The sequence below is a fragment of the Populus alba genome, chromosome 12 (genome assembly GCF_005239225.2).
Source record: "Populus alba chromosome 12, ASM523922v2, whole genome shotgun sequence".
Classification (NCBI taxonomy): Eukaryota; Viridiplantae; Streptophyta; class Magnoliopsida; order Malpighiales; family Salicaceae; genus Populus; species Populus alba.
The window spans coordinates 11,415,848-11,431,220 of NC_133295.1; the positions used below are offsets into that span (position 1 = coordinate 11,415,848).

Here is a 15,373-nt window from a genome sequence, read left to right on the forward strand (position 1 = left end):
ATCTTTCGGTTTTTTTAAGCGGGGGAACACTTTGTATACCAAAATTAATATTTTTTTTTAAATGTTTTGAATTATTTTTATGTACTGATTTTTAAAAATAATTTTTTTAAAAATTTAAAAAATATTATTTTGATGTATTTTAATATAAAAAATATTTTAAAAAATAATTATAATTATACTCTTAAATATGCTTTACATTTAATGTACAAATGGCTTTCTGTATTACAGTGTATTTGGTACTGCTGATCATTTGAAAAAACACAAAAATGTTAAAAATGTGTTTATTTTAAAAAAATATTAAATTGATATTTTTTATATGATTTTTTAATAATTTAGAAATGTTAATATTACAAATAAAAAATATATATTAATTTAATATATTATCGGAAAAAAATTTATTTCCTTGTGTTGAAAAGGATCGCTTCTTTGATTTTAGGTAATTCATAAAAGATAAGGTGAAATGCTACACATTGAAGAAGGCACAGGTCTTCAAATGAGACGAAGTTTGTAGACATTTCCATTAATCTTCCACAGCCTCTTACAAAGACCATCTTTTGATCTCCCGAAGCAGCCATCCACAAGTTAAGGAAAGCAGTCATGCTGCTGTCATCACACAACTTCACAACAGCAACATTAACCAGGATCTTAGGAACAACAAGGCTTGATTCCACCTCAAAACCGACACTTACCATAACCTTGCTCCAACGAATGAAAGCTCAGCAGAAGAAGAAATTACGGCCATGCAATCTGCAAATCTTTTTTCATAAAGACACTTGCCATAACCTTGCTCCAACGGTTATGTCTTGCAACCAAGATGGAAGCTCAGCAGAAGAAGAAATTACGGCCATGCAATCTGCAAATATTGGATGCTTTATCAAATCTCTCAAAGATGGAAAAGATCTTATTGTTTATGGAAAATAAACTATTCCTAGTTTACTACTCAATAAAAGAGAATTAATTCATTACTCTCTCTTTCTGTATTCTCCTTTTGGTTTTAGAGCCAGAGCACCAGCACAAGCCTTCCATTGTCAATAATGAATACACTTTCAGAAACCTAAGGCTACTGAAAGTTACTGTAGAAGCAGAGACAAAAGAATGCTAGCAGAAAGGAGTAGAATCAGGCTTAGCCTTACCTGGATAGCCTAAAAACAAAGACCAGAGTGGTTCAAAACTAAAACCAGAAACAAAATGTCACCAAGCACAAAGTACACCAGCAGGAGTGACAGTAGTTGCAGCAACTCTGATACTGTCCCGCCAGAATGATGTCCTGGGACAGAATATGAGACAAGATTGTCAAAATGCACCAAATACTTGAAATTCCTTGTTCTTCCCTTGTATTTGACGGTGAAAGTCTGTCATAGGAGGCATATTTCTAGTTTTCGATGTTGTACGCATACTTGCTTCCATTACATATATAATAAACAATGGAAGATGATAGTCTCAGGTGAATTTCTCGATTTACAGTGGTTAGGCAGCTGAATGAGTACAGTTGAAGTCCATAATTCAGGTAAATTTCTTGATGCACAGTGCTTAGGCTGGACTGGGGTAAGATAGTCTCAGTCTGTTGCGGTAAATAGCGATTTAGCACGCTGAAACTTTATCATGGCAGCTCTGCATTCAGTGTGCAGCAGCACAGCACTCATAAACAACAATACGCACATTGATGGTAGCATAAACAGGCATTAAATTGTATGGACCAGTAAATACATTGATGGCTGTTAACGATATTATCCAATCTCCTGAAGATAATATTGATACTGAAGATAAACATGATCAGGGATTGATATCCCTGACCTGACCTGCTCATACCTGATCATACCTGAACAAAAGAGATTACTACGACTGAAGATAATCATGATCTCCAAGCATATCTACAATAAAGATAATATTGATATTGAAGATAAACATGATCAGGGAGTACGATAATTATCAAGAAGTCTGGATACTGAAGAGATCATGATCAGGGATTGTTATCCCTGATCATACCTGCTCATACCTGCTCATACCTGCTCATACCTGACCTGACCTGCTCATACCTGCACAAGAGATATTCATCGAATCTGAAGATAACGTGATCACATTAGAAAATATGTGTATATCTTATCATTAATTGAACTCTTGATTATAGGATTTATTTTGAATTTAAGATGGTATTATATAAGACCATCATGTAACAGTAAAATATTTATTCAACGAAAATACATTCTTCTGTATCTCTCTAGCCTTCCCGTCTACAGCTCTTCTCTTCTTCTTCTCTTATTCTTTTATCTTACATGGTATCAGAGCCATTGACTCACGTCACACAAATGGCCTCCTCTACAGAAAATACCTCTGATGCTACTGCTATTAGCATTCCTGCTCTTGTTTCCCCTCCTGCTATAAATGTCACAAAACTCTCAAAAGACAACTATCATGTCTGGAAAGCTCAACTAATTCCCTTCTTCCGTGGGCAAGGTATTTTTGGCTACCTTGATGGAACCATTCCCATTCCATCTAAAGAAATTTCTGCTGCTGCAACTTCCTCTGTCATCTCCAATCCTCTCTATGAACATTGGCAGCGCCAGGATGCTGTTATAGTTGCCATTCTGTTCTCTACAATCTCCGAAAATGTTCTTATTCAAGTGGTATCTTACACCACCTCAACTGCTATTTGGTGTGCTCTAGCCAAATCTTTTTCCTCTCAATCACGTGCTAGAGTTATTCAACTCCGCACTGAACTTGTCAACACCCGTAAAGGGTCACAATCTGCCCATGATTTCTTTATGCAGATCAAACGCATGACAGATGAACTTGTTGTTGCCGGTCATGCTCTTCATTGTGATGAAATTATCTCCTATCTACTGTCGGGTCTTGGCCATGATTATGACTCTCTTGTCACTGCCATCACCGCACGGACAAATCCTGTCACCTTAGAGGAAGTTTATGCCCTCTTACTCACCACAGAAGCACGGCTGCAACACAACAATGGACCTCCCATTCAGCCTGCTGTTCATGTAGCTACCCGCCAGCAACACTTTTCTTCCTACAGAGGACGAAATATGTATAGAGGCAGAGGAAGAAATTACAGAGATACTTATTTTCGAGATGCTTCATCCTCTAATAATTCTAATGGCAGGAACAATTTTCATAGAGATGCTATGATATGCCAAGTATGTGATAAACCTGGTCACTCTGCCAAAAAATGCTACCATCGATTTGATGTCACATACCGTGACAATTCCGCAAAAATCAACACTCCGCAAGGGCTAATGGCGACAAGGTCTGTTTCTGCATCTGATTGGCACCCTGATACTGGTGCTACAAATCATCTCACCAATAACATGGACAACTTAAATCTTCAGAGTGACGACTATACTGGTTCAGATCACGTTCTGGTTGGCAATGGTGCAGGTTTGCATATCTCTCGTGTTGGTTCTTCTATTTTTACTCCATCCAAAACCCCTTTTATGCTCAAACAATTATTACTTGTTCCTGAAATTCAAAAAAATCTCATTTCTGTTCAACAATTTTGCAATGATAATCTAGTGTTTTTCGAATTTCATGATCAATTTTTTCTTATTAAGGACTACTTGGGGAAAATCCTTCATCGCGGCACCTTTAAAGATGGGCTATATTCCTTCTCCAACCTGTCGGACAAATTCTCCTCTCATGCACTCACTGCTGTACGAGAGCCTTATCAAATATGGCATCACCGACTTGGCCATGCATCATTTCCAGTTATTCAAAAAACTATTTCCGCATTTACGTTACCTGTTGCAAGTAAAAAGCTTCCAGTTTGTTCGGATTGTCAATTAGCTAAAAGTAGTCAATTATCTTTCCATTCCAGCAATCATAAATCTATTCATCCTTTAGACATAGTGCACACTGATGTTTGGGGTCCATCACCCATCTTGTCAAACAGTGGCGCTCGTTATTATGTATGTTTTTTAGATGATTGCACCAAATTCATCTGGTTATTTCCTCTTAAACTAAAATCGGATGTTGAAAAAGTTTTTCTGCTCTTTAAAACTTCGGTTGAACGTCAGTTTAATCGTTCAATAAAAAATATTCAATCTGATTGGGGTGGTGAATACCGTCGTATGTCAACACTATTAACTCAAATAGGCATTCACCATCGCAAAGCATGCCCATACACTCATCAGCAAATGGGTGCAGTTGAACGTCGTCATAAACAAATTGTTGAGGTTGGTCTTTCATTGCTTTCTCACTCTAAACTCCCACAACAATTTTGGGAAGATGCTTTTCTCACAGCCACATATATCATCAATCGTCTTCCCACTCCTATTCTCAATCAAAAATCTCCATACGAAATTGTTTTTCGTCATACTCCTGATTATCGTTTTCTTAAAGTTTTTGGTTGTGCATGCTGGCCTTATCTTCGACCATACAACAAACACAAAATTGATTTCAGATCTAAAGATTGCATTTTTATTGGTTATAGTTCGGACCATCATGGATATAAATGTCTTGACCTTGCAACAGGTAAAGTTTACGTGTCTCGTCATGTCGTTTTCGACGAAAACAAATTCCCATACAAAATTACTGAAAATCATTCAACTATTTCTCCAGTCACTACATCAGTTACTGTTTCGTTTCCAAACACTGTTCCCTCTATTTCACTAACACCTGCAGGTACAAACTCTCCTCCATCATTGCCAAACATGGATGCTGCTCTGCCGGTATGCTCTTCCAACCCGGAACCATCACCTCCATTACCTGATGATACAGCTCCATCCTCTTCACCAAGGCCACTGCCACATCCCACAGACATAACACCACCTCCATCCAACAATCACCCGATGGTAACCAGATCAAAGAACCACATTTCCAAACCAAAAAAATCCTCTGATGGACAAACCTTGTATCCCCTGCCCCGTGCCCTGCTAGCTACTGCTTCTCCTCCCTACAAAGAACCAACTTCGTTCACTGAAGCCTCAAAATCTTCTCACTGGAGGTCTGCCATGAACACTGAGTTTGATGCCTTGCTCCGGAATCGCACCTGGGAACTGGTTCCTCCATCTCGCAAGGTAAATGTCATCGGCTGTCGCTGGATCTTCAAGCTAAAGAGGAAGGTTGATGGTTCTATTGAAAGATACAAGGCACGCCTTGTTGCTAAGGGGTTTCATCAACAATTCGGGGTGGACTTCAATGAAACCTACAGCCCGGTAGTGAAGCCTGCAACAATCCGGTTGGTTCTGTCAATTGCAGTATGTAAACACTGGAAAATTCGTCAGCTGGATGTCCAAAATGCCTTCCTTCACGGCACACTTTCAGAAGAGGTTTACATGGATCAACCACCAGGTTTCAAACATCCTCAATTCCCTGAATATATCTGCAAACTCAAGCGGTCCTTATATGGACTTAAACAGGCGCCTCGTCAATGGTTTTCTCGGCTTGCTGCTGTACTGCTACAACTAGGATTTGTTGCCAGCAAAGCTGATTTGTCACTCTTTGTTCTAAACGACACCAACAGCATCCTCTATGTTCTTATTTATGTTGATGATATTATCATCACCGGCTCTAATGATGTTGCTGTCCAGGATATTATACAGCACCTACACACAGAATTTGCTATTACTGATCTTGGTTCTCTAAGTTTTTTCTTAGGCGTTGAAGCCTTACGTGATGCTACAGGTCTCTATTTAACTCAACGCAGGTACATTGTTGATCTGCTCACTAAGTCCAAGATGGATGGTGCCAAGCCGTGTTCAACTCCAATGTCCACTTCTGTCAGCTTGACAGCAACAGATACAGCAACGTTTGAAGATCCTACTCTATACAGAAGCATTGTTGGTGGCTTGCATTATCTGTCTTTCACTCGGCCTGACATTGCTTTCGCAGTGCATCGTGTTAGTAAATTCATGCATCAACCCAAGCTATCCCACTGGTTGTGTGTTAAGAGGATCCTGCGTTATCTCAAGCAAACAATATCATACGGCTTACTGTTGTCTTGCTCCAATTCATTCACATTTCAGGCATTTTCTGATGCAGATTGGGCAGGGGACATAGATGATCGTCGCTCTGTTGGTGCGTATTGTATATTCCTTGGATCCACTTTAATTTCATGGCGAAGCAAACAACAAGCCACAGTCGCTCGTAGCAGTACTGAAGCGGAATACAAAGCCCTCGCGGACACGGCAGCCGAACTCCAATGGTTACAATATTTAGCTGCCGAACTTGGTCTGCCACTCTCCACAAGTCCCACTCTTTGGTGTGACAATATAGGTGCTACTTATCTATCCTCCAATCCGGTGTTCCATGCCCGCACAAAGCACATTGAAATTGATTTTCACTTCGTCAGAGATCTGGTCTCTCAACAGAAATTGATAGTCAGGTTTTTATCTACTCGTGATCAGCTAGCCGATCTTCTGACCAAACCACTCTCTACAGCACGGTTTAATTTTTTGTGCTCCAATCTTCACGTTTGTGACCTCCCGTCAAGATTGAGGGGGCGTGTTAACGATATTATCCAATCTCCTGAAGATAATATTGATACTGAAGATAAACATGATCAGGGATTGATATCCCTGACCTGACCTGCTCATACCTGATCATACCTGAACAAAAGAGATTACTACGACTGAAGATAATCATGATCTCCAAGCATATCTACAATAAAGATAATATTGATATTGAAGATAAACATGATCAGGGAGTACGATAATTATCAAGAAGTCTGGATACTGAAGAGATCATGATCAGGGATTGTTATCCCTGATCATACCTGCTCATACCTGCTCATACCTGACCTGACCTGCTCATACCTGCACAAGAGATATTCATCGAATCTGAAGATAACGTGATCACATTAGAAAATATGTGTATATCTTATCATTAATTGAACTCTTGATTATAGGATTTATTTTGAATTTAAGATGGTATTATATAAGACCATCATGTAACAGTAAAATATTTATTCAACGAAAATACATTCTTCTGTATCTCTCTAGCCTTCCCGTCTACAGCTCTTCTCTTCTTCTTCTCTTATTCTTTTATCTTACAATGGCTACATCTCCATACTCCACGGTGCAAAACCAATAACTACTAATCCGATTCTAAAACTTTCCTGTAACAAAAAAGTGTCGTCTCCAAATTGTGGTTATAAATCCAACAACTCTATTCACGTTTCCTGTTCTGCTAACCTAGTTTTAACATTTTTTATATTCACAATCTGGGTGTCAAAAGCATCGCTTGGAACTTCAAGTCGGGGTTGAAGCTGATTCTCAGCTTGCTCTTACCCTGGTTGAATTTGGCTTCGCTTAACCCTGAATCAATTAAAAAGCTTACTGATTTGATTCACTCCATTTCATTAGGCAAGAGGGAGGCTGCCAGTCACTTGAGCTATGGATTCATCGGTTGGGGGATTCTTGAAAACAGCGTTCATCTTTTGTTCTTTCCTTATCGTTTCAGCTGCTATCTGGCTTCCTCTCATGGACCTCGTTGCCTCAGTCAGCGATAGGGAATCTCTCCTTCTGGGAGTTCCCAGTTGTCATCGTCATCGTCATCCTTTTTCTTCTTGGGTGCTTCCTGTTTACCTGGTGTTCTTGGCTGTGGGCGTCTGACATTGCGAGAAACAAATTAAGTCTAAGATAACCTTTTGGCTTTTTTCTAGAGGGATCCAGCAAGCATAACTTCTCAAACAATTCTCCTCAGCATTATGATGAGTTTTACTCAGCCAAAAATGAATTATAATACACAGACGCGGAAGGTTTAAAACAGGAGTACAAAATCAGAAAGCAACATTGTAGTCAATCCAAGCAGCATCACCTAAAACTTCATGCAACTACCTCCAGGGCTTTAAAAGACTAAGAGTGCACCAAAAGTATGATTGCAAAACTAAGAAAGGGAAGGGAAGACAGATACTGTAATTGCATGCTCAATTTTGATGTTGAAAGGATGGCAAAGAAAAGATTGTAGATATGGAGCCATTCAAACGGCTGGGGCAAGATAAAATAAAACCTGCGTTCAACTGGGTGCAGCTACACAACTATCTGACAGAGGTTTTCATTACTACGGCTAGAACAGAAAAATCGTTATTTTTCTTTCCTGCACTTCCAACACGTCTAATTCAGTATGATCAACGCCAAGTGAACAAAAACTTTACATATAAAGTTAACCGTTTGATTTCACATTACGGTGAAGGGTCTATGAATAATTTTACTAGTCCAACTCGAAACAAGACTAGAGAGGTCCTTTAATTTCAGAAAAATTAATTTTAATACCAAACTTTATTTTCGTTATTTTTTGGTGTGATGAAAGAGAGGCTCGTTGGATTCTAGCCAAGAAAAAAAAAGATATCATTGTGGTGATTCCAACCACCAAAATAATTGCTTTTTATACCAAACGGTCCCATATGATGAGGGATGTTCAAATTAGATATCTTTGGACCTTGAAAGTGCATTAAAAAAATAAAAAGATTTGAGCCTAGAAATATTTTTTTTTTCAGGTTGATTTTGGGTTTTGATGTGGGTTGTTTCATTTTTGAAGGTTATTTATTTGTTTAACAAGATTTCTAGGGTATTCTTTGGGTGTTTTGAGTAAAAAAAAAGAGTTGAAAATGAGTTTCTAGAAGAGAAAAACCAACAACCTTGTTTTTTCGGCAACCACAATGACTGAATTTTAGGGATTTCAAGCGATGTACAATCTTTCTTTTTGTTTTTGCTAGATAATAGGGTGGGCTACGCGACATCCTCCCCATTAATTATTTTCAAATAAGGCTCACATGCGGGCACTTTTTTTATGGGTCAGGCTCCAAACCTAGCTTACCAAGTTTGCAACACGTGATCTCATTCTTTTCATATATTTTTTATATATAAATTATTGCTTTTTAATATGTGTTTTTTAATTTTTTTTCCATTTATGTTTTGGTTAGTGCCCTTTCTTTATAATTTTATATTGGGAACTATTTTGAATATTAATAATTAAACTTTAAATAAAATTTAATTTTTAAAAATTATATAAAAATAAATTAAACACCAGCTTAAAACTAGTTTTTTAAAAATATCTACATTTTCTTTTTATAAAAGATCTTTAAAGAAATAAAATAAAATGATGTAATATAAAAATTAAAATAAATTAAATTATATCTCTTTTAAATATATAAATTCAAATTATTTATTTATTAATTAAATTCAAATTAAATCTTATTATAATTGAATTTAATTTTAATAAAAAACCTGCTTCAAAATAATTTTTTAAGGTGTTTAAGAATATAATAATGATTGTTTTTTAAAGTGTTTTTTATTCAAAAATATATTAAAATTATTTTTTTATTTTGTAAAACATTATTTTTAATATCAATATATTAAAATAATTTTAAAAAAATTTCAAATTTTAACCAACTTTAATTTAAAACACAATACAATAGAGAAAAGCTGAAAACGCTTTCCACCGTTGTCGCTGGAACTGCCTCGTAAATTTTATCTGCAGAACAAAATACTAACGTATCCTTAACCTCACCTTATTTGGAAAAAGAAAAAAAATAATTCCCATTCAAATTACTGGTATACCAAACACGGGATAACTCATTCCTCATAACCAAACAGGATCTCAAGTCTTAACATAAGCGAGGGCTTCTTTCTCTGCGTATTTTCCAGCTTTCTCCTCTCCCCCTCTCTCTCCAATGGCAACTGCAGTAATTACCGAGACCAAAAAACTCCCGCGGCCGGGTCGCGGCGGGTACCAACCTCACGGACTAACCGAAGAAGAAGCTAGAGTCCGAGCCATAGCCGAAATCGTCAATTCCATGGTAGACCTTTCGAGAAAAAACCAAACCGTTGATCTTAACGCCCTAAAATCCGCCGCCTGTCGCAAATACGGCCTTGCACGTGCTCCAAAACTCGTCGAGATGATCGCAGCGTTGCCGGAATCCGATCGCGAGTCACTGCTACCGAAACTCCGGGCTAAACCGGTGCGCACCGCATCAGGAATTGCAGTTGTTGCTGTCATGTCGAAGCCGCACCGGTGTCCGCATATCGCGACGACGGGGAATATTTGTGTGTATTGTCCTGGTGGACCGGACTCTGATTTTGAGTACAGTACTCAGTCGTATACTGGTTATGAACCTACTAGTATGCGTGCGATTCGTGCTAGGTAGGGTTTTCAGCTGCAGGATTGTCAATCATTTATAGTTTGAATTTTTTTTAAAAGCCCTTTTTTTAAATGATTACTTTCAGTGTCATAATAGTAAATTAGTTGAAGAAGATAATTGATTTATTTTGGAGCTCATTTTCGATTAACTGGTGCAAATATAGTATTAGGACGCTAATATCTTATTAGTTTTTGTATGGCAAACTTTTTAATGCTTTCAATTTTCTTTTGTGCTGTAAATGCCTCTGTGTTGATTTTGAACTTGTCATGAAATAGTGTAATAAATAGAGCTTGATTCAAATTGAGATTTTTGCATCAGTATCGATCTTGTTGTGTCTTTTATCTGCTTATTCGTAGAGGTTGTTCTAGGGTTTTAGCTGACCATATTAGTTGAAGCGTTGCCTTTTGCCATTTATTTTGTTTTCCTCATTAGTGCAATTTGTACCAAGAACCGAGATTTGAGCTTAATCATTTGTTTGTGGTAATAGAGAATGAGGTTAGCATGGTAGAGTGCGTTGAAATTGAACTTGCATGGTCAACGTTTCTGCTCTGTCCGATGCATAGCTTTGAGGTTTGAGGGCCTGGTTTCAACAACCTATCCAAAACAGTGGATATGAAAGGCAAAGAGAATTGTTTCCTTGCCATTTCTTATACTTACTTGGTCTTTATATGCTAAGTTGAGGTTTCAGGTAATAGCTATCAGAGGAGTGTGAAATGTTAAGGGTTTTGTGCCTTGATTTTTATTTTGTTCAGTTTTAAATCAAGAAATTACTATATGACTATTTTGATTTTTAAAGTTGGATACTTGAAGATGAGAAATTTATGTTTCTGTTTTATGCATGTGAGGGTGACTGGTTGGAAGCATTAGCTTCTCAGATTGTCTGGTCCATTAACTCACTGATTTCTGTTTCCACCAATTATAAAGGGTCAATGTTTTTCACGATATCTGGTAGTTGAATTTTCTTATGATGATTAAAGCATTTATTTACATGCTTTATTTTTGGCTTCAGATATAACCCATATGTCCAGGCTAGAAGCAGGATTGATCAGCTTAAGAGACTGGGTCATAGTGTAGATAAGGTATGATTGTTCCCTGCTTTTATATTTAGTGTTTGGTTTTGTTGTTTTAAGTGGCTGGATCTGTTAATAAGCACCCTGCCACCTTCTGATTAATGTTTTATATGTTTTCAGGTGGAGTTCATATTAATGGGTGGTACTTTCATGTCATTGCCAGCAGATTACCGTGATTACTTTATAAGGAATCTTCATGATGCTTTATCAGGGCACACCTCTGCCAATGTTGAGGAGGCAGTTGCCTACTCCGAGCATGGTGCAACAAAGTGCATTGGCATGACAATTGAGACGTGAGTTATCATCTGGACTTTCTTAGATGGAGAATCTCATTCCCAAGTGAACATTGTAGGAAGTGAATTTGGTCCCTTCATAAGTCTCTTATTGATATTCTGAATCACAATTTTTTTTTTTTATCTAAGATGATTATTTCTGTTGAACCTGTTTTCTTCCTCCCTTTAAGTTTTGAAGCTACAATATTTCATATAATTACATGCTGATTCCTCGGTTGTGTGAGGGCTTGGGGTATTTCTAGGTTCAGGCTATATCATTTGGTGTCTTGTTATTAGCTGTACAGGACATGTTAGAACATTAAGGTTGGTAATTGTAGTCGATTAATTGAGATGTTATACAATTGAGCATACACTTTAATCTAGCCGGTCTCAAAGAAATTCTACTGGGTATTGATGGTTTATTGTGCATATATTTTTTGGCATTGGTTTTGAAGCTAGTAGAATTATATTTGATCTTTCGTAAAATAAGTTGTTTATATTGTTAACTTATCAGGAGGCCAGATTATTGTCTTGGTCCTCATCTACGCCAAATGCTTTCATATGGGTGCACACGATTGGAGATTGGAGTTCAAAGCACGTATGAGGATGTTGCTCGAGACACTAATAGAGGACACACTGTAGCTGCTGTTGCTGATTGTTTTTGCTTGGCAAAGGATGCTGGTTTTAAGGTGTGAGCTGTGCAGTGCCTTGTAATATAATGCTTATAATCTCATTGAATTTTGGGGTGGCGTGTAACCTGATGCCTGTTTCATGCAGCTATGATTAGTTTCTCTTTAAGTTGGATGACAGTGAATAGTTTAAAAAATGCATCATGTTCTCACTTAAAAACGTACCCCTTTTTAAATAACAGCTGTTATTTCATGTTGTTTCCTTAAGGTGGTGGTGTTTTTTATCTTTTTTTCTATTTTGAGTAGTGATCTAGGTATGTTTTTCCTTTGCTTATTTGTCACTGTTATATTTCTTTACTGTAGGTTGTTGCTCATATGATGCCTGATCTTCCTAATGTTGGGGTTGAGAGAGACTTGGAAAGTTTTCGAGAGTTCTTTGAGAGTCCTTCTTTTAGGGCTGATGGGCTCAAAATTTATCCTACACTTGTAATTCGTGGAACTGGGCTTTATGAGCTATGGAAAACTGGCAGGTATAGTGTCATTGTTCTTTGCGTGTGCATGCATGTGTGATTCATGAAGGACTAATTATTGTTGATTCAATTTTGTAGGTATAGAAATTACCCACCTGAGCAACTTGTAGATATTGTAGCAAGGATCCTAGCCATGGTACCCCCTTGGACACGTGTATATAGAGTTCAACGAGATATTCCTATGCCTTTAGTTACATCTGGAGTTGAGAAAGGAAATCTCAGGGAGTTAGCCTTAGCTAGGATGGATGATTTGGGCCTGAAATGCCGTGATGTCCGTACACGTGAAGCTGGAATCCAGGTAAATGAAGAAGCTATTACCATCAAATCAGGTTTTGTGCTATTGGCTATGATAATTTGAGATTCTAACAAGTGTTCCTGCTATGCCCATAGGACATTCATCACAAAATTAAGCCAGAAGAAGTTCAGCTAGTTCGCCGTGATTATTCTGCTAATGAAGGCTGGGAAACATTTCTTTCCTATGAGGATACACGCCAGGTATTTTGGGACATCTTATCCATGCATGAGTGCATGTCTTTTCTTGTCATTAACTGGGAGGAAAATGAAGTCTTTGAATCCTTTTAGGATTTCAGTATTTTGTTGGAACGTCTTGAGGAGCTTTTGTTGGTAATAATTGAGATAACTGTCTAATTTAGTTGTTTTGGTGTTAGTTGCTTCTTAATTTAGATTACTGGAGAAGTTTTGATTGCTGAGCATAGTATGACATTTCAAATGATTCCTTTGCTCACAGGATATTCTTGTTGGGCTACTGCGCTTACGTAAATGTGGCCGCAATGTTACTTGCCCTGAGCTTATGGGGAAGTGCTCTATTGTTCGTGAACTCCATGTTTATGGAACTGCAGTTCCTGTTCATGGGCGTGATGCAGAGAAGCTGCAACACCAGGTAACGTAGAAATGCCATTATATTGACTACGAGTAAAGCAAGGATTGTTGGATCAATTTGTTAGGCTACCAGTTAAACTTTGTACTTGAAGGTTTTCAACATGGAAAATAGACGCTTGCAGGATTGTTTTCCTCTTTTTTTACTTTCTTGTTTTCCCAACAGGGTTATGGTACACTTTTGATGGAAGAGGCAGAACACATTGCTCGCAAGGAGCATAGATCAACCAAAATGGCTGTCATTTCAGGTGTAGGAACCCGTCATTACTACAGAAAATTGGGCTATGAGCTTGAAGGGCCATACATGGTGAAATCTCTTTCTTGACAACATAAAAGTGATGTATTAAAATTTTGTAATGCTATTCTAGGTATTGGTATAGAAACTCATACTTCCCTAGATCATTTGTTTCTGTTGTTACATATCCTAAGAAAAAAAGAAAAAGAAAAGTTTATGCAGGAGTTTTTGCGGTGTGTGTTCACCGTTTATGGGCCAAAATCTTGAAAACGGAAGGCAGTGGTTTTCAAAAGGTACAGGAAATAACTGTGCTTAGTTAGTTACTGGATCATTTTTTAAGAGTACAAAAAATTGTCTAGGAGTTGCAAATGTTTTTTTCTGGTAAATTTTAAAATAAAAAAAAATTGATAGACTTGATATATTTTGATTGATTTGATAGGATATGTTTAAAATTAATTTGAAGGACCAATAAAAATATAATATAATTTAAAATAAATAATCAAGATTATATTTGTTTTAAATATTAAGATTGAAATATATTTAATTGATTTAGATTAACTTGAAGTAATTTGCAAACAAGATATGAAGTTTAATTTTTAATAAATATAATATTGAATCAAGAAATTTTAAAAAAATTAAAAAAAAATACTTCAATTAATCTATTAAATTTGTGATATGAATTATAAAAATAAAATAAATTAATTAAGAAGCTAAAATTTTAATTATAAAGCTTGAAGAATGTAATTAAGAGAAAAAAAATATTGATTGGAAAGAAAAAAAATAAAAAAATAAAATTTAGTAAATAGTATTTTGTGATAAGAAGTACAATAAAAAATAAATTAAATAAAATTATAAAATTTTTATAACCAGTAGAGAATTACAGTAAAATAACCTTATCTTTTAGCTGTTTCTGTTAATTTCAAATTGATGATTTGGCTGATATTGTTAAGATGTTACTGCTTGGTTTTTTTTTTTTTTTTGCAAGAAAAAGAAAAAGAAGAGAGTAACTAACTATGAATTATTATACCACTCCATAAAACAATTACAATTGAGGTTTCTAATGTGCTTCACTGGTTATATAAAAATTGAAGTATATTAATATATATATATATATATATTCTTTTAATTCAAATGATAATAATTTTGTGTTATAGCGTAGCCTTGGTTAGCAATCGTATCCAAGTATCTAAGCACAAATACGACAAATAATTTATTGCAATTTCATCCTCTCAAATTATAATAGCATGTTTTTATACATTGAGATTTATTTTTATTTGCACTTTCTCTCATATATAAAATGTATAGGGATATTTTGGTGATGAATTAAATATTAATATTGTGAAATAAAATTTATTTATGGTTAAAATAGAGATTAAAAAAGGGGACCAAATTTTTTTTAAAAAAACCCCATTTGGATATGGGCACGAAAAACTTAAATTTTCTCCCTAAAATTTTAGTTTATCTATTTATTTGTCCCCTGTTATTTTAGAATATTTCATTTCAATCAAAAAACTTATTTTGTATATATATTTTAGTCACTATATGTTAATGGATAAGAGACAAAGTCATTGAAAAAATTTGATAATATAGAAAGTAGTCAAATGTTATCTTTCAGTGACCAAAAGGCTGATATTGATATTAATATATTTT

The 15,373-nt window shown here is 36.1% G+C and overlaps 1 protein-coding gene and 1 non-coding gene across 2 annotated transcripts; both read left to right on the forward strand.

The window, feature by feature from the left end:
- Positions 1-9,534: 9,534 nt before the first annotated feature.
- LOC118044742 (elongator complex protein 3) lies at positions 9,535-13,944 on the forward strand. The gene is made up of 9 exons (XM_035053196.2): positions 9,535-10,092; positions 11,100-11,169; positions 11,281-11,453; positions 11,947-12,121; positions 12,425-12,591; positions 12,670-12,889; positions 12,982-13,086; positions 13,340-13,492; positions 13,655-13,944. The coding sequence occupies exons 1-9, from the start codon at positions 9,623-9,625 to the stop codon at positions 13,811-13,813; spliced, it is 1,692 nt and encodes a 563-aa protein (XP_034909087.1). The 5' UTR covers positions 9,535-9,622; the 3' UTR covers positions 13,814-13,944.
- On the forward strand, positions 10,579-10,689 carry LOC118044907 (small nucleolar RNA snoR100). Its single transcript, XR_004686871.1, has one exon. It is a non-coding gene; the product is annotated as a small nucleolar RNA snoR100 (small nucleolar RNA).
- Positions 13,945-15,373: the final 1,429 nt, after the last annotated feature.

Excerpts from the sequence above, each read along its gene's own strand:
- LOC118044742 (XM_035053196.2), top strand. The coding sequence starts at position 9,623 with ATGGCAACTGCAGTAATTACCGAGACCAAAAAACTCCCGCGGCCGGGT. Across the intron at positions 12,890-12,981 it reads CACGTGAAGCTGGAATCCAG|GACATTCATCACAAAATTAA; the intron begins GTAAATGAAGAA and ends CTATGCCCATAG. Across the intron at positions 13,493-13,654 it reads CAGAGAAGCTGCAACACCAG|GGTTATGGTACACTTTTGAT; the intron begins GTAACGTAGAAA and ends TTTTCCCAACAG.